General features: G+C 49.8%; 1 protein-coding gene and 1 long non-coding RNA gene across 4 annotated transcripts in view; one reads left to right on the plus strand and one right to left on the minus strand.

Moving 5' to 3' along the window:
* The first annotated feature begins 15 nt into the window (after positions 1 to 15).
* Positions 16 to 672, plus strand: LOC132517435 (uncharacterized). The gene is made up of 2 exons (XR_009539741.1): positions 16 to 127; positions 433 to 672. It is a non-coding gene; the product is annotated as an uncharacterized LOC132517435 (long non-coding RNA).
* Positions 673 to 2,417: 1,745 nt separating this feature from the next.
* The window catches only part of MED26 (mediator complex subunit 26), a 64,174-nt gene continuing 39,326 nt past the window's right edge, over positions 2,418 to 27,265 (minus strand). For 2 of the 3 annotated variants that reach the window (XM_060144654.1, XM_060144653.1), the window contains 2 exons: positions 5,387 to 5,461; positions 2,418 to 4,726 (listed from right to left, as the gene is read on the minus strand). In XM_060144654.1, the coding sequence (XP_060000637.1) occupies positions 3,074 to 4,726; positions 5,387 to 5,461 (1,728 nt within the window). In that variant the 3' untranslated portion in view covers positions 2,418 to 3,073. Of the gene's footprint in view, positions 4,727 to 5,386; positions 5,462 to 25,222; positions 25,249 to 27,265 lie in introns of those variants that run through there. The other variant, XM_060144655.1, reaches the window with a different exon arrangement.

A 27,265-nucleotide genomic window follows, 5' to 3' on the forward strand; every position in this document is an offset into this window, starting at 1 on the left:
GGAGCGTTAGGCCCCGCCACGTCGGTGTCCGTGAGCGGGCGATCGAGTTCGTGGGTCAAACCTCGATGTCCGGGCTGCATCGGCGCCCCCCAGCCAGATTCCTGATGGCCGGCGGCGGACAACGAAGGTAAAAGACCAGACCTTTCGGGGAGAGAAACCGAATTGTAAAAACCTCTCCTTGGGCCAAATTCTTTCTGCAAACCGGGAGCGAACTCCCGTGGCTGGACTCCAACAGAGGGGCCAATCTCAGAGCGCCCCGGAGCACGTTCTGGGAACTCGATGTGCGCTGTGCGGTGAAACGAAGATGGTATTACCATCTTCGTTTCACCGACTGACGGACCGAAGCCCAGAGAAGGGAAGCGACGTGGCTTAGATCCTCCGGCCAATTTGGGAGCCGTGATAATGGCAGCCTCCTCGGGCACCTGTCTCTAGGGGATCTGCAGGAGGGAGGGGCGTGATGCTGGCCCCGACTGCTGACGCCCAAGGACCGGCTGGGATAGAGCAGCCCCAAGCCGCAACGGAGGAAAACAAAACGGTGTTTTCAGCAAGATGATCTTATACTGAAGGACTTTGTTCGAAAAATCATGTACTTCCAACTTTTGGGGGGACAGGGAATGTTAAAATTTCCTTCTACTGTGTCCTTACTTGGCAAATTAAAAAGTGACAGCCCAACTTGATCCCCAAATGTTGGTGGCAGGTCTTAGCTTAGCCTTGTGTTCTCAAAGGCAGGCAATATTTGTACCCTAGGGCTGACCAGATACTCAGACACAGGACAGGTGGTCCCTGGAGGGGGTGGGGGAGCAGTGACCTCCCTCAAAGCCTAGGCCTGAGAGAAGGACAGGCTCATGGGATGCCAACCTGCACCCTAATAGTTTCCAGCTGTGCCTGTGACCCTTTGTCACAAGAATAATGTCACCCTCAGGATACCCACATGTCAGCTGGCCATATTACAAAGTGAGAAAACAGGCACAGTGGACTTAGGAAACTAGTTACTCCACAGCACAAATGGTCCTGCTGACATGCTTTCCTTTTTTCCACCCTAAAGTCTGATGATTTAATTTAGTCCTCACAACTCTGGGGTAGCACTTGCAGCTCCCAAATGGGGACAGGTGCACAGCAGTAAAGTGATTAGCCCAGATCCATACAGATGGTAGACGGCAGGGGCAGAGTTCAACCTCACACTGCCCTTAAAGTTACTTCACCTACTTTTTCTAGGAGTGGGTGTGTCCTGCACCACGGCTATGTCAGAATTCCCCATTGGCTCTGAAACTGTGGTTCTGGGTTGACTGAATGTTCCTGGACCCCATGGTTTGCCCTGTGGGGCTGCCCCTCTAAAGGGGTAGCTGCTTCCTTACCTGTGAAATTAAGTAGATATGGACAAGACCTATTCCAGAGTGAAAAAAACTAGAAAGCCGAAGCATACAGTTTCAGAGACAAGGGGGACGAATTAAAAGATTATCAAGGAAGTCAAGGAAGAAAAGTTATTTTTTAAAAAGTCAGCCCCAGCCAGACAGTAAGACAGCCCCAGGCCTGCATGGGGAGCTGGCAGCCTGGGGCTAGCTAGGGCCAAGGGCTAGGCTGCCAAACACAGCTTGGAGCCATGCCATTTAAGAACTACAAATATTTTAGGGGGTTAAGACAAGGTCAGTGAGACCTGGGTTGTGGAGCCGGCTTGGGAGGGCTTCTTTCTGGGGAAGATGAGGTCTGGATGGAGACAGATGTGGCCCCTTGTTCTGTCACCCAAAGCTAGCAGGTGACTCTAGAGATGGGAGAGGCATCTTGGCCCTGAGTGAATGAAAGGCAAGGTGAGGTCAGTCTCCATGCAGAAGGCTAATAGGCTGACTTTGTGACTTTGCCCTGCCCACCTCCCCATGGTCTGGCTAGCTGTGGGGCCTGAACCGTGGATATGGGGTCCAGGTCTTGGCTAATCCAGAATCCAGAAAGGGCTGATATGGCTGTAAAGGACCAAATTAAAAACAGTTCTCAGACTGGTTTGTGCAAATGTTTTTTTTTTTTATTTCCACATTTATATCACAAGGTGTCCATTTACTGGACCAAATAGCAAAGTTGCTCCCTTCTGCATCCTGAGAACACAGAAGTCTAGGTACTGTACATTCACTAAGGCTCCTTGTTTTTGCAAATCGCGTTTATGACAAATAACCATAAGGCAAACGAATCTAAAGGAATGGTTATGAGTGTTTCCAGCGTACAGACAGGTCTCTTCTCACCCAACAGTACAGCTTACACACCAGTAGCACCCACGGTTACTTTTGTGTTTTCTGGGGAGGAGACTCTAGAAAGGTGAACTTTTCTAGATATGTGCAGGAAGGGGAAAATGAAGAGGGAGGAACAAGGAACGTTATTCGTTTGATGGTCAGATGGAAGAGGGGGGTAAAATAAACTCCAGAAAACTTAAATTTTTGCAGCATTTCTTTAAAAATTGGGTTGTAACTGAAACCAGATACAAATGTGTGGACACCCAGGGAGCATGGGTCAAACTGGCTGGCAAGCTGGCCTGCCTGATGCCAGCAGCTCGCTACAGCTGAGAAGCTTCTGGCACCATGATGGAAAAGCTGGCCAGGTGGGGTGCAAACAGAGGCCACAGCGTTGCCCACTGCCTCAAACACTCAGGGCCATGTTAAAAAACAGAAAATGCAGAGATGAGATGCGTGCTTCTGTTGCTGTGTTAAAGGTAACCTCTTCCACAGGTTTTCTGTGCCTGCCTGCAACTGAGGTCCCAGCTCACCGGGGGCTGGGAAGCGTCCACACCTCTTCCGGGGTGGGGGGGCTAACGCTTTTTATAGCTAGTTTGCTATAGAGTTCTGAACTCACTTTGTTGGCCTTCCTTCCACGCGGTCCTTCCTTTGCAATTTTGTTAGTAAACTGGTAGCAGCATTTCACAAAAGAAGGAGAATTTTGAGGGAAGAGCACAGAGAGACCTAGAGACTCTCGTTCCCTCTCCCTCCCACCCCAGGCCGGACCTCCCCCCACCCTCCGGATTCCCAACCACTGGAGGCGCCGGGCTCTATGGCTGACTGCAAGGTGGGAATGCACTTAGAGCCCGACAGGCCAGTCAGTCCAAGCAGACATAAGGCAGAATGTTCAACCGCCCGTCGTCGCCGTGCGGGTCGAGCGATATGCACTGCGTCCAGTCATACCAGTTACCCTGTGTGTCATGACACCCGTTCACCCCCGGCCACTGATGGGCCTGGATCCTGTCCAGATCGTCCTGCGTGACCTCACGGCTTAGCCCTGGGAGGTCCGTGGGTGGGCTGTGAGGCACCAGCACGTGCGGCTTCCGGGCCCCGCGCCGAGTGCTCTCCTCCTGCTTCAGGTACTCGGACATGAAGTGGTGAGCGCCCGGGGTCTGTGCACCCGACGACGAGAGCAGGCTGCTCTGCTGGCTCAGGTAGGACTGGATGATCTCGTTGCGCGACAGCTCCTTCCAGTTCGTCTGTTCAAAAGGGCTCTGGAGGCTGGCCTTGGCCTCGGGCTTGTCCAGCTCTGTCCTCGGCTGCTCCGTGTGCACAGGGCTGTTGGCCCGCACTGGCTCTTTCTGGGTCAGAGGTTTGATCTGTCTCGTCATGGGGTCAAAGGTGAGCTTCCGCTCTTTTAACCGGACAGGCTTGACACCTGCCTCGGCCACCTGCCCGTCCAAGTTAACCGTGTAGTCACGAGGCCGGTACCTCTTCTTCTTTTTGCTGTCCGAGCCACCGGAGGAGGCAGCATCGCTGTCTGCCTTGGAGGAGTCCGGGGAGAAGCCTGCCCGGGGCAGGAGGGGCTCGGCCGGTGGCAGCCCTGCCTTGCAGCCCGACCCCGCGAGCCGCTGGTGGCCCTCAGGCTGCTCCAGCCAGCGCACCGGGCTCTCTGCGCTGGGCAGCAGCTCGAGCCGCCGCACGGGGGGCGTGGACGGCTGGGCCAGCGGAAGCGGTGACGGCACCTGTGTGGCATCGAGTGACTGGGGCCGAGGCGAGGGACTGGGCATGGAGCCCTTGTATGTGTACGGGCTCCGCTGCCGGGCAAAGGAGCCCTCGTGCCGTGAGTTCCGGGGACTGAAAGAGCAGCGAGGCGGCCCCTTGGGGTGGGGGGGACCTGGAGTCTCGTCCACCCTGTCCAGCTGCTGCAGCACCACAGCCTTCGTCTGCAAGCAGGGCCTGGGGGGCTTGCCCAGACCCGGGGAGCTGGTGTGTGGCCTCACGGCATTGACGGGGATCTTGCCACTGTGCTTGTCATTCTCGCTGTGCTCCAGGCGGCTGCCCTCGGGGCCCACGTGCCCGCTGCTGTCCAGGGGGCCGGGGAAGCTCTCAGGGCTCCCACTGATCCCATTGGTGGGAAGGGGGGACGAGTTGGCTACCAGGGAGTCGTGGCTCACTTTGGAGACCCTGGGAGGTGGCCCAGGGTGACCGAGGTCGCGCTGGTCCCCCCGGCGCTTGCGGCTGCCCAGCCTGTCCAGCCGCTGCCCGGGCAGCCTCTGGATGTCATTGCGGTTCTTCAGGTCATGGATGCTCTTGGGCGGGCCGCCCGCCCCTGCCTCTGGCCGGCAGTTATGGGCACCCCCGTTGGCCGAGCCGGGGGCACCCGCCAGCCCCCGCAGTGCAGCCTCATTCTGGTGCACGGGCTCGATGAGCTTCTGCCAGCTCCGCAGCAGCTTCTTGGCCCGCTTGGCGAGCTCCTCGTTCTTCGTCTTCTTGCGGACGTCGTTGATGAGCTTCCCAAGTCGGGTTTCCTACAGCCAGAGAGAGACGATGACACACTTTTAGGACAGGGACACCCCATGAAAAGGGAGCTGAGACAGAAATGGGGGGAAGGGCCCCATGTCTCTGAAATGACCCCACTGGCCCCTAAACCACTGGCCTCCCAGACACAAAACCTACGAGGATTTTGGGTCCCTTGTGACATTTAAATTCTCAACTCCCAAGTCCTCAGACCTTATGGTCCCAGAGACGGCAGTCTCAGAAGCATCATCTCACAGGCTCCCAACTCCTGGAGGCTGTGGACGGACCATTTAAGGCTACTGCAAAGCATCCTGGGGGAGCACGTTGTGGCAAAGGCAACAGCAAACAGAGGGCCCTGAGCCAGCGTCACTCACTGGAACCTCTGCTGGGCATGCACCCCAGGGTGTGCAGGGCCTCCTGCAGAGAAAGGGGCCCCAGACTAAAGCCACCCATTTCCTGCAGTGCCTGTGGGAAGATGGTACTCTTGGAGCATGTGCTGTGGGCTGGCACAGTGCAGGCCAGGAGGGCATGCCCCCCTCACTCCTCTTAAGGACCCACTGGGCCAGTGAGCAAAGTCTCTGAGGCTCCAAGAAGCCAGGAAAGACCTGGGTTGGGGCAGCCCAGGCCCGGCCCTCACTGCCCTCCCTAGTGTTCAGGCCAGAAATGCTCACCTCCAGTGCCTCTTTGGTAATGGGGTATTTCTCCAGGCTGGAGATGACTTCCTGCACCGCCACCATGTTCCGGATCTGCAAAACAAGAGCTACTGGTCAGACCCCAGGCACTTCTCCCCATGCCAGCCTGCTCCAGAATGCTCCCTTTCCCGAGAGCCAGTGGAGCCAGCATCACCAAAGCCCCCACCTCGTGCAGCCTCCTACCTGCTCCCAGGGGCCAGCATGGCACCCAGTGCACACCCTCCAGTCTGCCTCCTCTAGTGCATGGTGACCAGTTTACCATGAGCCTGTCTATGGACACGCCCACCTGTCCAAGTGGCTGTCACACAACTGAGATTCACTGTGTTTGTGAAACAAGATTCCCCTTCATATGGGAGATGCACTCAAATCTGCCATCTGATGGGAGGTTGAAAGATGTATCAAATAAAGTGCACCAAGTTGAAAAGAGCCATACATAATAATCTAATCAATTTAGTTAAATTAATGAGATCTCCAGAGTTCATCTAAAGACGCCACAAGGAGAGCAAAAGTCAAAGTGGGAGAAGACCAATGCCACAGGGCCCCGAGGTTCCATCTGGAGCATACAGAGAACTTGGGCCAGGAGACACGAATAAGAACTGGACAAAACAGGAGATCGTGCAGCAGTGCTCAACTCTCTTAGTCATCAGCAGATGCAGACCGAACCCACCAGTGACTGCTACACTGCATACACACCTGACAGGTGGAAATGGGGTCTGACAATACCAGGTAGTTCTGGGGTGCAGCCAACTCTGGGGAGCGATGGGGCTGTGTCTAGTCAAATCAAACACGTGCATATCTCATGACCAAGCAATTCTATCCCTCACACGATACTTGCTACGAGCCAGGCCCTGTTCTACCAAGGCCTGTTTCCACATAGCACTACCTTGTTGAATTATCACAACCTCAAGGGGAAGGTACTATTATTACCATCACACTTAATGAATGGGGATGGCACAGAAAGGTGTGGGTCATGTGGTCATATGTTATAACGACACCAATGTCTTCCAGGAGTTGAAGGAACAGACTGAGAAATTCAAGAGCACTAGAAATGAGCACACTGCAGCTTCAGTGCATTAACAAGGTGAAGTTCAAACCACGAAGGATGAAAAGTCACAGAAAATACATATTGTTGATTCCAATTACACCAAGCATCACAGCACACTCAAAAATTAACTCAAAATGAATCCCAGACCTAAATGTGAAAGCAAAAACTCTAAGGCTTCTAGAATAAACAGGAGAATACCTTTTCAACCTTGGGGTAGACAAAGATTTCTTAGGAGCCCCAAAGCACTAATATCCAAGAAAAATACAGACTGGGCAGTGAGGAGGCCAGTCCCACAGGGACGAGGCCACCCTCTCCCTGTCCCCAGCCCTGGGATTCTGGCCCTGACAGGGTCCTGGGCTTGCCACATGGCCTGTCTCCACTCCAGTGACCTCACCCTGGTATATTTAGAGCCCTGGGTCCCCACAAACTTATGAACCAGCAATCCCCGCAGAGCGAGCCCAGCGGCACAGAGTGTCCTTGTCCTTGGGCAGACACTGTCCTGCTGCCAGACAGGAGGGGGGAGGCAGAACACCTGAGCAACCCTAGGGGCTGGCAGCAAGCTGGCACTGTAGACCTCACACAGCTGGAGACCCTCCTGGAAGCTGCACAGGGGCAGGGATGCGGTAAGGCTTGCGGGCCCCACTGTCACAGCTGAGCAGCTCCTGCACTCGGGCGGGTGTGCAAGAGAGGCTTTCGGCTTTGAGGAGGCTCTCAGGCTCTCGGCCCTGTGGAAAGTGCTACGTCCTCTGCCTTCTTCTTTCTGCCCCTGCTGCGTTGAAGTTCAGGACCCCTGGGGGCTCATCCCTCTGGCTCCGCTCTGGCCCCCACTCTAGCCATGATGGCAAGGGCACTGAGCACTGTGTGGGGAGCATCACCTGGCATTCTGGAGGCAGTCAGGCCCTTGGGACCAGGAAGTGGACCAAGCCCTGCCCTCACCACACCAAACAGGCAGGAGTCCTGGGGTCTATGCAGTGCCAGGTTGGGCCTCCGGCCTCAGACACAGCAGACAGTGACACCCCGGCAGCCTGTGGCCCTTGCCTCCCACCCTCGATGAGAGGACCCTGTGCATAGCAGGGACGCCAAGGCTCAGATATAGATAGCCAAGGGGAGGCTCCCATCCAGGCTCCAGGCCTATAAAAAGTCCAGCACAGGACCCGTGGGGCAGGGAGATGGGTGTCAGGTACCAGGCAGGCCAGGGGTACCTGTGGTGAGGGCAGCATCTGAGCAGGGCCTCCCAGGGTGGACAGGAGAAGCCCCAACACCTCAGGAGATGGTGAAATGGCACCAAAGCCCTGGAGAGGGGAGAGGGGTCCAGAGCAAAGACAGTGGCATAAGTCAGGAGGCCAGGAGGACGAACAGACCCAGGGGAAGTAAGCTGGCTACACAACCTGCCTTCCATTAACTTCAGCCACTGTGGGAGCTAAACTGCTCCCACTACCCCAACAGGCCACCCTGTTACTAGGTACTTCCTGGCACCCATCTGTCTGAAAATACACTCACTCACGATCACAGCAGAGACCATGCCATTACTGTGTGGGGAGGAAGCCTCTGAGCTACTCCCAGGCACTGCTCTCAAAGAGGGCTTTGGGGCAGCTCTACAGGTCATAGTGCTCAAGGGTCACTCACACCCTCTTGCTGTCAGGAATAGCCTGGCACATCTGTGGCCCTTCTGTCCTTTGGATATCTCCCTTGGGATTCATTCCCAGGGAATGAAGTCAAACCAAAACTAATAAACAAAAAAACCACCTCTCAAAACTATATGCCAAACAGCTTTCCCCAAAAGGGCAGAATTCACACATGAGGGACATCTGAACACCTGCAGCCTCATCTTCTCATTAGGGCTCCTTCAACAGATACAGATTAATGTGAATTTCCTCAATAATTAGTGAAGCCAAATGTCACCTCCTTTCTACTAATGCTAACTTCCCATGTGAACTGCTCACTGTCCCAGCCCACTTACTTTCATTATTTGACTGGCCTCTTTATTGCAAGTAAATACCGTCCCAGGGTGGTGATGTCTGCCCCTGTGCACACAAGTGCCTAAATGTGCTCAGGGCTGGCGCTGCAGAGGGAGGTGTCAGGAGCGGGGAGGGCTACTCTGGAAGGGCAGGGCGCAGGTGAGGTGAGCCAGGCAGCGGGGGAGCACTCAGAGCAGAGCAAAGGCAGGGCAGGAAGTCAGTGGGCAGCCCAGGGTGTGGCCCAGGTGAACACAGTCAGCTGGTGACCACTGGTGGAACTGACTCTGTCACTACTGCACCGAGTGCTTGCGGATCCTAGACTGGAGATTCATGAGGGACAATCAGGTATCCACGGTCAGAAAGGAAAGCGAACGAACAACCATCCCAGGCAGAAAGGAGGTGAAGCAGCCAGTGTCTCCACATGGAACACACGGACACCCCCTAAACTGGCCTCCTCCAGGCCGGCTCAGGGAGAGGAGAGAAAGAACCCTCCTCAAACTGTCCTCACTCACACCTCAGGGACGCCCAGGGGCACACGCTGGGAGGCGGGGAGGGAACGCTCCTCACCACTGACCCAGTTCCCAGGGTTCTTATGCAGACCTCCCACCACGTGAGAACCAAGGGCAGGCGGGGAAGCATCAAGGCCTACCTTCTAGTGAGCCCCTCATCACTTGCTAAGTCACTACTCCAGCCAGCCTAACCCACGACATTTGCTGCTGAACTCACGGGAGGAAGGAAGGGGCGCTGGACACGCACAGGTGACAGGACCAAGGCAGGACAGCAGCCCTCAGAAGCAGCCTGGGTAAAAGTGTGGACTACACAGTACAGGATGCCACCACTCCCACATCACACGTCTGAAAACTGTTCTGTGAACTGGTTCAGTGGTCTGAACCTGGATCCACATGCAGAGGTGGGGACGGCTCAGGGGGGACAGACCCACCACTGACCAGCCTCCTCCTCGTGGTAATTCAGGGGATAGGCCCAGGCCCTGAGTAATTACCACCCTGTGGGGGATTTCCAGTCCTGATGTGAAACAAGGAACTGAGACTTCTTTGGAGTCCGCAAGGCCCCTTGCTCACTGCTCCCTTTTCTCCAGGCATCAAGGGCTCCTGCTCCACCCAAAATCCCCAATCTCTCACTAATTAAGCTGGACCTGTGCAGCCCTGGTGGCAAAGAGGAAACCCTGTACTCCCCAAGTCCAAGCACTGGTGAGACTCAAGGGCAGTAAGCCAGGGCAGGCCCACCCAGCCTGACTCTTCACAGGACCACTACTTGTTGGGTTCCTCCAGGGGCCAAGGTCTCTAGCTTTTCTCCCTTGAAACTCTACTTTACAGATAAGAAAAAACTGAGGGTCCAGGAAGGTAAAAGAGGTCCAGTGCTCACCACGCAGCTAGAAGGCAGTGGAGTGTGGCTTTATGCTAGCCTGGCACAGGGTCTGCCCAACACACACGGCCCAGCTGGTGCTTTACTAGGTAGGGTGAGGGAGGGCACCCAGACACCACCAGGCTGGTGATGCTGGCATCCCACCCACATACTCTCCCCGACTTGCCACAGCAGGGAAATGCACAGGTTACAAGAGTTCCACACAGGGCTGGCTTCATGCCCAGCAGGACCTATGGATGGCCAGGCTGCCTCTGTCTACCCCCAGGGTGCACTGGAGCCAGAGAGGTCCCCACGCCCACCCACAACATCAGGGGCTTGAGCCCACCCTCAACGCTTGCCCTAAGCTGCAGGACACCTGGTAAATGACAATGGCACTGGAGCCTCTCCCTGCCAGGCCCTGGAAGGAAATGGCACACACCGAGGATGGACTCACCCCGCCTGTCTAGCCAGGCCCTGACCACACTGTGGCCCTGCATCTATGCAGCACAGCCCACACCAACTCCTTCAGTGGGCTCAAAGCCCGCCGGGTCAGCAGCAAAAACTAGTTCGCTTTAAAACCAACCATGTGTAAGTCACTTTTTTTTCTTTTTCTTTTTAAAGCAGAATAGTCTAGACTAGAATTTACAAAACCCACTTAGCTCGAAAGGCTTTGGAAGTGTTCATCAGCAAGCAAGCTGTCCTTCCAAACCAAAACACGACACAGATGGCACCCAGAAGCAAGCAAACCTCGAGCCTTTCAATGTGCTGAGCATTGTAAGGCCATCCTTGGCTGAGTCACTGTGCCCTGCAAGCCACACAGTGGGCGTCAGTCGTGTCCACGTGGATGAAAGAGGCTTTGCCAGGCGAGTGCGTATCTGTGATTTGGTTCCAGTCTCACTCTTTTCAGCCACAGCAAGTCTTCCCGCTTCTGATGAACTCCACATGTTCCCAAGGTGGGTGCTATTCTGTGACTCTAACTGCTTCTACTGCAAGTCAGTGCAAGAGGCGGTGCCTGCATCTCCCAGAGAGCCTGGCGGTGACCAGCCCGTGTCCCACCCCATCTCCCTGAGCGAGGAAAAGAAGTCAATGTGCCTTGATTCTACCTCTCAGGTCGGAAGGTGCAGCCTCCTGGCCCTGTTCTGCCTTGCCTGGTACCACAGCCAGGCAGGAGCCAGGGGAACCTCCCTCAGGCAGGTGTCATGCCAGCGCCCTGCCTGGCAAAGCTGCCTTCCTCTGCCAGGACCCTATGGGAATCTCGCACTCACAAGGGTGAAGTTTCTCTCATTCACGGCTTCTGAGAGGAAGAACGACACTGGGGCAGGGGCTGTGTCTCAGCCGCAGCCACCAAGCTCACCACTTGCAAAAGCACAAAAGCACTTCCTCATCGGTGGGGCCCATCTGCTCCCCAGGAGCATCCACAGCTGGAGGATGGCCACTGCCTGCGTGGCCCTGACTGTTGTACACTCACAGCCCGCAGAGCGCCCATGGCCAGAGCAGCCGATTGCAGCTGCAACTTGGCCCAGAGGCAGCAGGCAGAGCACTGCTTGCACCTAATGAGCAGCCCAGGAAGAGGAAGCCCAGGGCCTAGGACAGCAGCCATGAGCGGCTACCATCAGTGGGACCTCTCCGAGAGGCTTGCAGAGGTGAGAAAGGGCCCTCTCCACAGTGCTGGTCCTCTCTCTCAACTGTCCCAGCAGCTATTCCCAACAAAACTACAAACTTAAATGCTCTTGAACTCTGAATCAGGTCAACATACAATTCTTGTTGTAATTCAGCCCTTTCTGAGAGCACAAGAGCTCTCAACATGTCATCTGGGAGCTGGTTCATTCCTACACTGATACAACTGGATAGTCAGAAAGCCAAGCAGAGCGTTTTCTATCTGCATCCATGCTCGCAGAAGGGTCCAGGTGGCAGTGCATCTGATGACAGCACGCCGGGTGAGGTTTCCTCCCTCTCAGCCGTGCTCTCGTGGGAACAGCCAGTAAGAATACTAGCTGCGCAAGACGAAACACCCGACGCCCAGGGGAGGGGCACACACAGTGCTCGGCCCACACACACGTAGAATACAGGCGATCCAAAACTAGAACAAACCAGCTTTTTAGGAAGTGATGGGGCCAACCTCCAAGAGAATGCTAAGTGAAACAGCAAGGTGACAGCAGTGCACTCTTGTGCTGCCGGTGAAATACGCCTGGTGCTGTGGCTGGGCAGAGAAGCAGCCGGGGCTGGGCAGAGACAGCCGGGCCAGACCTGGCTTCCAATGCTGGTCCAACTAATAAGACTTAAAGCAAGACCAGCCACCAACCTGAGCCCAGCTCTCCCTCTGGCAGCCGGAAAGCCTGGGCGGAATGTTGGGAAAACCACAGACTGTGTTTGTAGATCCTCAGTGGCACACTGACCACCATCCTGGGAGACTGTGCCCACAGTGGTCAGGCCAGGAGAGGGTCCTGTGCACTGTCCGCCAGGCCGCTCTGGGGTTTCTAAGATCCCTTCAGGCAGCACAGTGCCTAGTGTGGCGCCAAAAGTCTGCCAGTCTGCTCCTGGGCTGCTACAGGATCCTGAGAACAGGGGATATCCAAGAATTTCCCTCAACAAGTCACCAAATGCAGGCCTGGAGGATGCAGGAAGGGCTGGTTATGGCCCAGTCCTGAGGCATATGTAGAAATGGCCAGTGGCAAGGACAGAAGTAACAGGTGAGGCACCACAACTGAGGCTCAGCTGAGCGGCCAGGAGCACCAAAGTGGCGGTATCAAGCAGGCTCCTTTAGGACATGAGAAGGACTATGGAGAAGAGAACCAAGGACATACCCCTTCTCAGAGGGCCTCAAGCCCAGAACTAGTCCCAGAACCTGAGGCTGCCAAGCCTAGATGGGTAAAAGTGACCACACCCACAACCGACGACCAGGACTCCCGTGGTAAGCAGTAAGAGTGTGCTACAGACACGTGACTGACTCGCAGGGTCTGGTGGCCCTCACTTTCCTGGGCACTCCACACGGGGTCACCAATGTCTGTTCTGAGCTGGGTGGATGTGAAAAGAGTAACAGGAACTGCCAGAGCCTGGGTGGGGGCCACACTGGTTAAGTCATTTGGTGAGTCACAGGGTTAAGTACGGAGGAGCCCATGTCACCTTCCACAGAACAGGAATCTGTGAGATCCGCAAACTCACCAGGCCCTAAAGGTAATTGAGGGAGGGTATGCCTGTCCTACATGACACAGCAACCATCAGGCAGGACATGGTCTAATGGGCTGCGTGAACTCCATATCACATGCTCCAGGGCAAAAAGCACCAGAGAAGACTGTACACAGGAGTTGAGCAGAGAGCTCTGAGCCCACCCACCTATTCCCTCAGCCACTAAGTGGGAAGATGACAGAAGCTTCCTACAGGCTCCTGGGAGGGGGACAAGAGATACACACATGAACACCCAGGACAGGGCCTGGCTGGCACACAGTAAGCGCTCAAGAAAGGGGGTCACCACAGAGCCTGTCATGGGACTTGAGAGGGATCAGGTTCAAGGCCACCTCTTTCCCCCACCTGCTGCCCTGGGCTCTGTGTGGAGCTAGAAGAACAGCAGTGGGCATGGGGACTTTCTCAGTGGGCATTCCTGCAACAGGGGCCACCGTGGAGAAGACCAAGGACATCGTCACATGGAACAGGAAGGTAAGTCTGTGCACTGTATCAAACATCATGTAAGGATGAACACTCATACCCCAGGACCCAGCAATTCCACTCTGGGGTAGGGACCAACAGAAATGTGAGCATGCATGTGCTGAGAATGGTCAGAGCAGCCATATTCAGAACAGCCCCATCTGAAAACCACCCACGTGGCCACCAACAGTATAATGGATGACTAAATCATGGTCTAGCCATTCAACGTCGAATGAACACATTACTGCTACTCACAACATCAAAGATAAATCTCAAAACAGGCTGAGTGAAAAAGCCAGATACAAAAGAATACATTCTGTACTGGATTGGAAGCTCAAAAGCAGGCAAGACTTGTCCATGGTGACGGAAGTCAGGGAAGTTGGGGGTGCAGAGACACTAGGAGAGGGAACAAGAATGGCTTCTGGGGAGAAGCTCTATTCCATGACCTGGGTAGGGGTTTCTAGGGTATGTTCACTTCATAAACGTTCACTGAGATGTAATACTTACAACTTGTGTACTTTTCTGGATATATGCTACACTTTAATGAAAAATTGGTCTTAGAGGCCATCCCATCCTAGAAACAGATGCCAGCGCTACTGGGGTTGAAAAGGAGGGAGAGGTGTTGGCGAGCCAGCCCCTCACCCCCCACTCGGCAGCAGAGACCCTCTCAAGGTCTGAGAACTACCGCACCAGGAGCCCAGGCTACCTCTGAGATACCCAGTGTGTGCGACGCTTCACAGCTCACAGAGAAAGGTGTCCACACGCTCCTATCCTGGGCAGAGGCCAGTCTGAGGAAAACAAGGGCGCTCTTTAGGTTCCATGGAAGGAGCACCGAGCAGGTCAGAGTCCCCAGGAAGGAGCAAGCTCTAAAGTTACTGGAGAGAGGCAGGCAGGCAGGCAGCAACCACTGCCTGGGCATTACTAGCCAGCATCCTGGGTGGGTGGGCAGGCGGGCCTCTGTCTCCTACCACACAGTGGTTCTCTCCTGAGACCACAGACTTCCAAAGTAGGTGTTATGCCACTTCCACAATGAGGAAGCCAGGGTGCCCATTACACACCTGGCCACAGTTTCATTACTAACCTAACCTGCTAATCCTGTGCAGTTAGCCCATACCTGCCTCCACACAACAGGCCATCAGCAAGTCGTATTGGTGACAAGGGCAGAAACAGCTGGCTCAAGGGAGAACAGTGGAACAATTTGGATGAGGAAAATTCTGCATGCCTACACCAGGAATGAAGATAGCAAAGAAAGACTAGATATTAAAGTGGGGGAGGCAGATAACATTCAAAACTCAACTTTATCTGCCATATTAAGAGGCCAAAAATGAAAAGCCTTATGATCATTTCAATAGATGTAGAAAAAACATTTGACAAAATTAAACATCCATTCCTGATGAAAACTCTCAGTTGGCTAGGAGTGGAAGAGAACTTCCTCAGCTTGATAATACCCACGGCTAACATCATACATGATGGTGAAGGGCTGAATGTTTTCCCCCAGAAACAGGTACAAAACAAGGACATGTGCTCACCACTTCTATTCAGTCTCATCAGGAGATTCCAGCTAGTGCAATAAGGCAAGGAAAAGAGATAAAGAAAGGGAGGGAGGGAGGGAGGGAGGAAGAAAAACCATCCAGTTTGGAAAGGGGGAAGTAAAACTGTCTTTATTCACAAATAACAGAACAGTCTATATAGAAAATCTTATAGAATCTACAAAATAAGAATAAGTGAGTTTAGCAAGGTGGCAGGATATAAGTTCAATATAAAATTCCACTGTATTTCTATATGCAAGCAACATTCAGAAACTGAAAATTTAAAAACCAATTCCATTTACAATAGCAATTAAAACTATGAAGAAAATAGATAGCTAGTGGGAAGTAGCTGCATAGCACAGGGAGACCAGCTCAGTGCTTTGTGTCTACCTAGAGGGGTAGAACAGGGAGGATGGGAGGGAGGCTCAAGAGGGAGGAGATATGGGGATATATGTATATGTATGGCTGATTCACTTTGTTATACAGCAGAAACTAACACACCATTGTAAAGCAATTATACTCCAATAAAGATGTTAAAAAAAAACAACTATGAAGAACTTACAGATAAATTTGACAAAAGATGTAAGACCTCAACACTGAAAAGTACCAAACATGGCTGAGGGACACTACGAGAGGCCTCAATTAATGGAAAGATATACCAAGTTAATAGCATGGAAGAGTCAATATTGTTAAGATGTCAGTTCTCCCCCAAACTGATCTATAGATTCAATGCAATCCCAATCGGAATTCCAGCAGGGTCTTTGGGAGAGATTGACAAGTTCATTCTAAAATGTATATGGAAACACAAAGGTCCTAGAATAGCTAACAAACTTTGAAAAAAAGAAAATCAGAAGCCCCCATTATCTGATTTTGAAGACATTATATAGTCAAGACAGTGTGGTATTAGAGCAAAAACAAACAAACAGATCAATGGAACAGAGTAGAGTCCATTTAACAGGTCCACACATACATGGGCAGCTGATTCTTAACAATAGTGGTAAGGCAATTCAGAAGTGAACGAATAATCTTTCAACAAATAGTGCTGGAATAACTGGATAGCCATAGGCAAAAAACAACAACACTGAAACAAAACATCAAATCCTTGACCTCTATCTCATAAGACATACGAAAATTAACACAAAATGGATCATAAACCTAAATATAAGAGTTAAAACTACATAATATACAGAAGAAAACACAGGAGGAAAATCTTAGTGACCTTGGGTTTAAAAGGCAAAGACTTTAGTAATATGAAACAAAAAGTACAAACTATAGAGAAAACAAACTGGATTTCATCAAAATTGAAAATCTTTGCCCTTCAAAAGATGACACTGTTATGAAAATGAAAAGCCAAGCCACCACTGGGAGAAAATATACATGAATCATATATCTAAGAAAGGACTTGTCTCTAGAATATATAAAAATCTCTTTCAATTCAATAATTAGGCAAAGAACCCAAGGGGGAAAAAATGCTCAGCACTATTAGCCATCAGGGAAATTCAAATTTAAAACACCATGAGATACCACTACATACCTATTAAAATAGCTAAAATTAAAAAAGATTGACCACATGGAGTGCTCATCAAAATGTGGGACAACTGAAACTCTCATACACTGCTGGTGGGGTGGGAGTATAACATGGTATAATCACCTTGGAAGACATTTTGACAGATTATTAAGCAACCCAAAAGTCCATCAACACAAGAATGGATAAACAAATTGTAGTATATCCATAAAATTAAATGTTAGCAACAGAAAAGAATGAACTATTCATATATATACAACATGCATGAATCTCAAAATAAATATTAATGAAAGAAGAGCCCAGACACCACCCTGCCAAAAAAGTACATACTGCATGATTTCACAAAATTCTAGAAAAGGCAAATTAATCTACAGTGACAGTAAATCAGCAGTTGCCTGGGGATGGGGGTGGGCTGAAGGGAAGATTACAATGGGACAAGAAAAAACTTTTGGAAATATCTATTACCATGACTGTGATGATGGCTTCTCAAGTGTATTTACAGATCAAAATATATTTAATTGTACACTTTAAGTGTGCACAGTTTATTGTATGTCAATTATACCTCAGAGTTGTAAAGCAACTATGGAGGCAGATGACAGATGCAACAGGTCCTAGAAAAAGGAAGAGGGGTGGGAGGCAAAGAGAAGGAACACTTCTTTGTTGGAGGTTAGGCATCAGATGCCCCTCCTGGGCTCAGCCCTCCCTGGGGAGGAAGGTCAGACAGAAAGTTCCTTCCCCCCTCATGAAGATGAAATGAAGAAGCCTGTCATGCCTGGGCCTCCCAGGGGTATCATAAGGACTGCATGACAAAGGCACGTGTGTATAACGCACTCCTAAAAGCAGCAGGCATCAATCCATATATATGTTTTTTTCCTGGACATTCTGCTTGCCCCTGCAACACCTGTGCATCAACAGACTGCACATCCTAACTGTGGGCTTGGAAAAGGTGACTCCTGGCTTTCCTTCAGAAAACGCACTATGGCTGGAGCTGGGTGACAGTGTCTTATAGGTTGTGAAATGAAAGGCTCACTAGCCGCCGAGGACTGAACTTCAGGACATGTGCCCTCCTCAGCCTGCCTGTGGGGTTTTGTCATACTTCAACTGGAAACCCAGGAGAGGGAGCCAACTTCCCATGCTCACATGGGAAAGGCCAGCGGCCACAAATATCTACAGAAAGTCTTAGGCAAACAGCAGTCTGTTCTCCCCTCAAACAGTTGGTGTGAGCGATAACCTGTCTCCATCCTCCTGACATGAAAACAGCCTCAAAGCATCTGACAGCTTTTTTTCCCCCCTCACTCTTCATGGTTTTCTGCAATGTATTAAGCTTCTGTGACTGAAAGTGTCTGAAATCCTGACTTCCCTCAAGACAGCTGAGCTAGACCCTTACTACTCTCAAGTGTGAGTGAATGGATGAATGAATGAATGAAGGATGGATAGATAAATGAAGCCCCATCTTACTGTCCTTGGTTGCTGGGCACCATGTTTACTCCAATATTATAAACATCTCAGGGGTCTCCCTCTGCAGCAAGTCAGGATGTGCAGTCACCAAGTAAGTATCTCGAGAGCAAACAGGCCTTGTCCAGTTTCCAGCTGTCATCTGTACTGGCCACCCCACAAGGCTCATGGGAACAGGGAGGTGACTCTCAGTGCTCCTCACACAACCCCCATGGAAGACAAGGCCAAGGGTACCATGGCTGGGTGGCCGGCAGAGGGAAAGCTGAGGCAAGGGCAGGAGAAGGCTGTGACCAGGGTGGCACAGGCTCTGATACTGCTCCAGGCAAACACGTTTGCTCAGCAGGGCCCAATGGCTTTGGAGAGAGTCTCCCATTTTCAACACAGTTGTCCTAGACGTCACCACAACCACAAATACTTTCTCCAAATTACCTTCTTGGCCACCCTGAAATGATTCCGATGGGTTACATAAAGCAGGAGCAAGGAAAGCCAGGTGAGAATTTTGTGGAGGCAACATTAAAGCAATGGGGGGAACCAAACATCACAATCCACCATGGTAATTCAGTGACAGCATGATCCACAAGCAGCAGCACTGCATGGCATGGCGGATGAGTGGAAGTTTGCTGGTAGAAGGTGATGGAGGACCACCATGGCTCCCGAGGTCACTTGCTACCAAAAGCCAAACCAGCCGCTTCCTCCCAACCTTCCTTGCTGGGGACCCTGGGAAAGCATGACACCCAACAGCAGCCCCCGCTGGGCTGGCGTGGACCCCCATCGGCACTGCTTGCCTCACCCCAAACCACCTGCATCCCACAGGGCAAGGGGTGGCAAAATGGATCCTGAGGACAAGAGCCTGCCCCATGGCTAAATGTCACAGGACAGCCCTGCAGCGAGACACGAGGTCCCGGTCATCAAAAGTCCAAGGCAAGGCGGGACCCCAGCTGGGTTCCAGGAGAAGCACCATAGCAGCTTTCCCTTGCTTTAAACATACCAGGCAGAGAATACTGAGGAGCACTGGGAACACAGAGGATTTCCATTTTTACTGTATTTCCTTCGGTGTATCATTTTCTAACATTACTTTCTCACTATTTTAAACCTATTTTTTGAAACTTTTTTAAAGGTCTGTTTTTGCCCCTTTTCATAATCACCATACAGGTAGATACCAAACACGACTGACTATGGCAACTAGGTGAGGAAACAGAGCACAAGTTTTTACTAAAACCTACATTAACATTAAAAAGGAAATTAAAAAGGAGCTCTACCTCACCCCTACCTGTCACTGCACCAAAACTGCTCTGCCCAGGCAACTTTTCACCAAAGCCAAGGACCCGTCAGCCCTGCCTCGTCTCATCTCTCGGACCCTGAGCAAATCCTGACATCCCTCCACACGCTCACCTTCTTCCTCTTGGAGCTCTTCAAGGCACAACCCGAGACCCTTTCCTTCTCTCACTCCACTTCTCCACTGCCTGAGCAGTCCCACCCCCAGGCAGCTCCACATCTGCATCTGGGGCCCAGGTGCCACCTCTGGACACACCTGGCGGCACTTCTGCATCTCAAAGGCACTGAGGGTGTCTAGGTACCACTGGCTGACTCCATCCCTCCCCACCCTCAGAGGTGGGGCAGGACCCTCGGAGCAGGCAAGCCCCCTTTTCCCTCACCTCCAAATAAACACATTCACACTAGCCCAGTTAGGCATGTCTTCTTTGGACCCTGATTTCAACCCCGAAATGGTGGACCTGAGCCCACCTCCTGGCCAACTTGTGACGGGCACTTTGTCTGAGTGTGCCCACATCCGGTCCCGTAACTTTTTATGCAGACTGACCATGTCTGACCTAACACAGTGCTGACCGGGCTCACAGATGGGGACCTGAGGCTTCATGGTGCCCAAGTTCTTCACCCTAAATATCTCGAGTTCTCCTCCGCCCACTTTGGTCTTCCTTTTCTCTGAGAGTATCTTCTAGGCCACTACCTTTGTCACTCTTGAAACACAACAGCCCCAGGAGGCAGATGACAACATCATGGCTCAGGTCTGACCCCAGAGGCCAAGCTCTGCAGGACTGTCTCCCCTGAGCCCCTCAAGTCCCCCGAGCCCCCACCAGCCTAAGCCATGGTCACGTTTCTCTGGCTGACCTTCCTGCTCTTGTCCAGAGCCTGCAACAATTATGTAGTTGAAATTGCATCACAGATAGTTTTTTTTTTCGTTGAACACTTCTTCCTGTTGTTACATAATCTTCATAATGATCTTGTTTAACAGCCAAACGTCCCATTAATGCATCATTTCCTTGACCTTCTCCAACTGCTGGGCATCCCATTTCCTTCCGGGTTCCCCTACTGCAACCAATCTTGCAATGATCATCTTCACACGTACGACTTCCTTCTCTCATTTTTCCCTCAGAAATAAATTCTCAGGTGCTAAACTCTGTCTTAAGGGTCCAAATACTTTTATGGCAACTGGTTCTGCCTCAGCTATTTTTCACTCCCACCTTACACTATGCAATGACCCCATCACGAAGGGGAGGAAGAAAGCAGGGTTGAATCTGATGTACCCTGCACAGGGTCCCCAAGAGGCGGGCCCACCTGTCTGGCAAACTGCCCTCAAATGTCGGAGCTGTTATCCTGCCCTTGTCATCTATCCCTTGACTCCACCAGCAGGGAAGGGAGAGAGAACCCAGTGCACACAACTCTCCAGGACCGGCACTGAGACCACTCTGCTCACAACTGCTGACCGCTTCCTTGCACAGAAATGGGAGAGAACTGGGCCCCCTGCCTGCTGGCTCTAACTCAGAGGCTGTTGGGAAGACAGGCAAGGATTAACGCGACTGTCACTCTACCTGGGGAGGGCTCTAACAGCCCTGAAGGGACACAATGGCACAGGGTTGGGGGTAGGGGGTGTGGATAGGAGCAAATATGGCATTAGCCTTGCTGAAACCTAGAGCAATTTTTACAGCCCAGTGGTGAGGTTACCAAGAGTGACTCTGAGATCTGCAAGGAGAACACAGCCAGAAGACAGAGCTGCCGTTTCCAAGGAGAAGGGCACCCTGCACACACTGAGAGGGAATGGCTGTCTCCAACATTAGGAAAACCTTGGATGCAGGAGCCAAAATCATTCAGACTGCACACTGAAACTGCCGCAGCCAACAAAGACAAGACACCAGAGTTCATTCACCAGCTATGTATTTACCAGGAAAATAAAAATGTATACGTGCTGAGGAGGAACTCAGGGAGCAGAGGGAGCTGGAGGGACTTACATTCAGGGTGCGGAAGGCAGGCGACAGACAAGCAAACAGGACAAGGTGACTGTACTGAAAGCTATGAAGAAAATAACCAATGTGACATGCTAGAGGAAGGCTTCCTCCAGAGCCTGGGCCAGGAGGGGTGGTCGCCTCAGCTTGGAGCCCCAGAGAGAACCTGGGGCAGCAAAGGGTCTGGAGCAGACTTCTGGCCCCACCCCACCTTCAGAACAGCTGGCTCATCGTGTACTCGTAAGGGGCTCCAAGCATGGCCTCCATGACACTCGAGCCAAGAGAACCATCCCAGCAGCCAGCTGCAAAGGCACTGATGCCATCTTGGACAAGGAGCCTGTGGCCTGCAGCCCAGATCCAAGCAGGACAGGGGTAGGGACTCTGCCCAAGAGTGTGCTGGAGCCAGCTCACACCAGCCCATGAGAGCCTGTGGTGAAGCTTTCAGGAATCTTGGGAGCCAGATGTTAAAACACAGCCATTGTTAAAAATGCAATGGTAAGGCTGGGACTGACCACCTGAAGGCTGCTGTGGGCAGCTAGTTATCTCCTGCCTGGCAGCATTCTAAATTTTCTAGAAAAGTCACATAACTGGGTTTTTATAGAAAACCTCCATTTGTATTTCTGTAGCTAATTCCAGTTTTAAAAACACTGTACTAAGAAACGACACAAATCCTTGAGCTCTACCCAGCTCACAAACACCTCTATTTATACCTCAGGGTCAGGTACATGGTAGACACTAATAGCATTAAAACTGCACAAGCAGACCCATGTGCCAGGTGCTGTTCTAGACGTGTGAAGTGTATTAACTCATTTAATCTTCAAAACAACCTCGGGAGATAGGTATTATTACTTCCCCCGTTTTCTGTATAAGGGCAGTGACACTCCAAGATGTTAGGTAACTTGCCCAAGGCCGCACAGATAATAAGGCACGGAGCCAGGATCAGGTCCAGGCAGTCTGGCTCCAGAGTTGGTGCTTGTAAGCTTTGTTTAGTTCCTGAAAAAACAAAGGCACCAACATGCATAAGCAGACATAGTACCCAAGGAGCAGGAATGACTTATATTTCATTTGACGAAGATTCTGGTTGAAATAAATATCACTTGAGATGTTCCTCTGAGCAGCAAGGATGGACACTACCTCTGCCTTACTTCTACTGCCATGTTCCTGAGGTCTGGGGTGACCTCTGTCCTAGTTAACTCGGCGTCCTATCCATTTTAGCGTGTGTCCTGGATTTTTCATCTTTTAAACAAAGTTTTAGAATTTTATTAAAAATAGTTTTTAAATGGAATTTTTATTGCTTTTTAATAAACCATTTGTGGTCAAAAATTGTTTTATGTAATTTACTTTTAGCACTCTCTTTTACTTCTCAAGGGCATCTTCATTTGGAGATATATGTATTTTTTAATTGATGTATAGTTGATTTAAAATGTGTTAGTTTTAGGTATACAGCAAAGTGATTCAGTGTTTTTTATATATATATATATATATATAAAACGGCTGAGAAATTTACATATCATATGATATCACTTACATGTGGAATCTAAAAAAAAAATGATGCAAATGAACTTATTTACAAAACAGAAAGAGACTCACAGACATAGAAAACAAACTTATGGTCACCAAAGGGGAAAGGGGAGGAGGGATAAATTAGGAGTTTGGGATTAATATAAACACACTACTATACATAAAATAGGTAAACAACAAGGACCTACTGTATAGCACAGGGAACTATACTCGATATCTTGTAATAACCTATAATGGAAAAGAATCTGAAAACGGATATATATATATACATATATATATATAACTGAACCACTTTGCTGTGCACTTGAAACTAATACATTGTAAATTAACTATACTTCAATTTTTTAAAAAAGTATAACAGATTTTTTAACTTAAAGAAAATGCAATGACAGAAACTGTATACAATAAGTTATACTGAAAACAAAGGTGATGAAATACTCAAAACTCATCACTTCCTACTTATTTTCTCACATTTACTATTTTATCTAGGTTTCTGAGTTTATTCATTACTACTATATCTTCATGGTGAAAATGGTGTACTACTGAGGCATCTCTTCCCAACTCCATATTTGGTGACAGACATGTTAGTAGCTTGAAATCAGACACAGTGGAAGTATTTATACCATGGAAATTGGCGAACACTACAAATCAGGGCTTGATTTATTGTCGAGTTGGTGGCCTCTGTAGAGTCCTGGGCTGTATCGAGCTCAATGCCTGTTTTTGTAAAGAGTTTTAAAATTTCATTTTATGTATTTTTTATTGAGGTGGAATTCACATAACATAAAATCAACTATGTGAATATAAAGTTTTACTGGAATACAGCCACATTCATTTACAAATTGTCTATGGCTGCTTCTGTGCTATGCATAAAGGCAGAGTTGTGACAGAGACTGTATGGTCTATAAAGCTGAAAATATTTACTATCTGGCACTTTACAGAAATAGTTCACCAACCCCTGGGGTTTAGACTTAAGAAAATGTTGATTATGCAGATTAAACTTAAAAGTGTGTCATGCCTGTAGCTGTTACATTAGGAATAGCACAAACGATGAGGAAATATTCTTCCAGTAATTGAGAACTCTCTTCTGATTCGCTAAGACATTACTTGACTCATTAACATAAAAATTATCAGTCAACATTCATGTCAGGACTACACTCATATGCTGATTATAGATACAAAAAGTTCAGCAAAAAACAAGGAAAGCAGTCTGTGAGAATCAACTGACTACATCAAATTGACAATAAAGTGTTGTGTTTCATTATTATTTGTAAATTGTCTGCTACCTATCCTTTCTCTATCAGTATAATTTATAAATTATGTGTGTATAGGCATACTTTTTTTTCCTGGAGAGCCAGCTGTCAAACATTTATGGGCACACCACTAGAGTAAATTAGAGTTCTTCATTACTTCAAAGTGCTTGAAATAAAGTTTGAATGAAACTAAAATCCATTTGCATTACTGTAATTCAACATTACATATAAGTGAAAAGAGGAAAGAACCTGGATTCTTTAGATACCAACTATTATAAATTACGGTTTACTAAAAAAATGGTTCTAAGTTTTATCATCTCTGCATGCAAACTGAATTTCTCCATGGTGATTATCAACGTCAAGCAAAAACAAACAAAAAAGCCCACCTAACACAAAAAAGTTATGTTCATGGACACAGTGCTCCCTTTTATGAAAATCAATAATGTTACTTGGAAAGTAAACAGAAGTTCAATATTTAATACATTCCCTAACACTTTACTTTTCTCATAACTATACTGAAGAAATGTACTGCTCCTCCCCGCACTCCCACTTCTAGTTTCCCAGTGCCCTGCCTGGACGCCCTATTTCCTATGTGTGCCATGAACACACGTAGTCTGGAGGCAGGCAGTGTGACAGCAGGGAGGGGATGGGGCTCTTTACAGAAGCCTGAAGGAATCTGAGGTCACAGATCTGGGGAGCAGACGTGCACAGTCATGAATGAGGGAGACAGAAGTATAAACTGAGATGAGAAAGGAAAGAAGGGTCCAAGTCACATAGCACCTGTAGATCATGACAATGAGGAGAGGGGATGTCTATTCTAATCACATGGGATCTTAAGTGAATGATGTGATCTGATATTGGTTTGGAAGGGGCAAGAGGGAAGTGTTGCAAGAGGGTGATGGCCAGGCTTGGACAAGAGATGGAGAAAAGATGATGAAGGGAGTATATACATTTTGGTAGTAGAGCCACCAGGACTTACAGATAGACTGGACATACTAAGGTGGAGAAAAGCAGGGAGCACGGATGATGCTGGGGCTTTAACAGGGCCACAGTTATGGCCGCACTGACTGCAATAAAAACTCAAGAGTCCTGCACAGGACTTCCCTGGTGGTGCAGTGGTTAAGAATCTGCCTGCCAATGCAGGGAACACGGGTTCGAGCCCTGGTCTGGGAAGATGTCACATGACGTGGAGCAACTAAGCTTGTGCACCCCAACTACTGAGCCTGTGCTCTAGACAGGCAAGCCACAACTACTGAGCCCACGTGCCATAACTACTGAAGCCCACGCACCTATAGACTGTGCTCCGCAACAGGAGAAGCCACCGCGATGAGAAGCCCGAGCACCACAACGAAGAGTAGCCCCTGCTTGCTGCAACTAGAGAAAGCCGCGTGCAGCAACAAAGACCCAACGCAGCCATTAATTAATTAATTAGAATAAAATAAATAAATAAAATTTTAAAAAGAGTCCTGCACATCTTCTCTGTCCTGGGAGGCTGGACCCCAGTGCTCTGAGAGCATGAAAAATACGACTGGGGGACTTGACTGGGGTAAAGAGTTGCACACCCCTGCTCTGAATCTCCCAGAAAGGCATGAGAGAGGAAATAATCCTCTCCTCTCCACTGGCTGCAGTACACAGTGGCCCCACGATCCACTCCACATCTGATTGCTCTCAATAGTTCGAGTGCTCTTCAGGCTAAATCAATCTACTTTTATTTTCATTTTTTTACTGTTTAATTGAAAAAACAATGGAGCACAGGAAAAACAAAAACCGTTCCTATTGCCCCAATACAAATGCTTCCCATTTTACCCCAAGTTCTAGTTTTTGTGCCTTTTCTAGTTGTGCAAGGCTGACAAAAAATGCTCCTTTTCTTCATCATGGCAAGGCTTGTCCATTTTTCTTCAGAGCCTGCAGGATCATTCTTCACAGTTCTACTCCATTTGACTCTGTAGATACACCATGTTTCCTAAGCCTCTCCCACGCCATTTAATTAATGATATTAAAAATTATTATTACATAAATATATTCATTAACATTGTTATTAAAAATGACCATGTATCTGTAAATAAATTTCCAAGAGTAAAATGACCTGATCAAAGGACGTGGCCATGGCTATGCCTCCTGCCACGTAAATATTTTCCAAAAGGGTGAAGTATGAAGTTGCTCCTGGGTCCTGGAGCAAGGTGCTGTGGGATGAGGTGGGTAGAGTGGCAGATGCTCTAGGAGATATAAAATAGCAACAGGACAGTTTAACGCCGTCTTGATTACCTGCCAACAACATTTTTCCCCCACATATTTGAATATGAGGTATATTTTCTGATTATTAATCACATCAACATTTCTCTGTCTGGTGACGTCTCTGGGAGCTTGTGATTGTTAGTTCTGAGTAAGTTCTCCATACCAAAAGAACACTGCTTCCTAAAGGCAATTTCTCGCACACACACAAATCTGTATTTTGATCCCTCCCCTCCCTAGTCTGCAACCACAATACAGAGGGATTCGGAGAAGTTCAGGCAGGCTGTAAACCTGGTTGCGAGTTCCAACCCAAGCACCTCTTCCGAAGTGTGCCTTTCCTTCTACAACTGTGGGATTCTGTTCTACAACCAATTTCTTCCTGCTTCCCCCTAGGGAGCTTTCAGAAATGTGCAAAATTATGCAATGTTGTCTGGTAATTGCTCACACTAAAAGGAAGACTATCTTTGGCAAAAAATACCATCTGTGAAAACCACAGTTAAATATCTACAAACTCATCCAGGGGAGTAACTGCCTCCGCCCCCAACCCCCAAGAAAAGCAGGGAGGGGACTTATATGTGTTCAGTGTCTACGATGAACCCAGCAACTTCCCTTCAGGCATTATTTAACCCTTCAGTAGGGTAGAGCTTGTCTTCGCTTTATAGAGGACAGCAAGTCTGACAGATTGTCAGCAATATTTGATGTGATTTGTCCAAGGACAAACATCTCAGAAACAGAGCTATATAGATTTGAACTCCAAAACCCTTGCATATGAAATACTTTTCTTCCTCCCTCCCTCCTTTCTTTCCTTCCTTCCTTCCTTCCTCCCTCCCTCTCTCCCTCCCTCCCTTTCTTTCTGGCCATCCGTTTGTCTTTTTCATTTGGGGGGAGGCCCAGAGGATTTCGCATTCACCAACCTGTACTTAAGAAATGAGAAGAAGGGCTTCCCTGGTGGCGCAGTAGTTGAGAGTCCACCTGCCGATGCAGGGGACATGGGTTCGTGCCCCGGTCCGGGAGGATCCCGCGTACCGCGGGGCGGCTGGGCCCGTGGGCCATGGCCGCTGAGCCTGCGTGTCCGGAGCCTGTGCTCCGCAACGGGAGAG

This window comes from Lagenorhynchus albirostris, chromosome 3 (assembly GCF_949774975.1).
Source record: "Lagenorhynchus albirostris chromosome 3, mLagAlb1.1, whole genome shotgun sequence".
Classification (NCBI taxonomy): Eukaryota; Metazoa; Chordata; class Mammalia; order Artiodactyla; family Delphinidae; genus Lagenorhynchus; species Lagenorhynchus albirostris.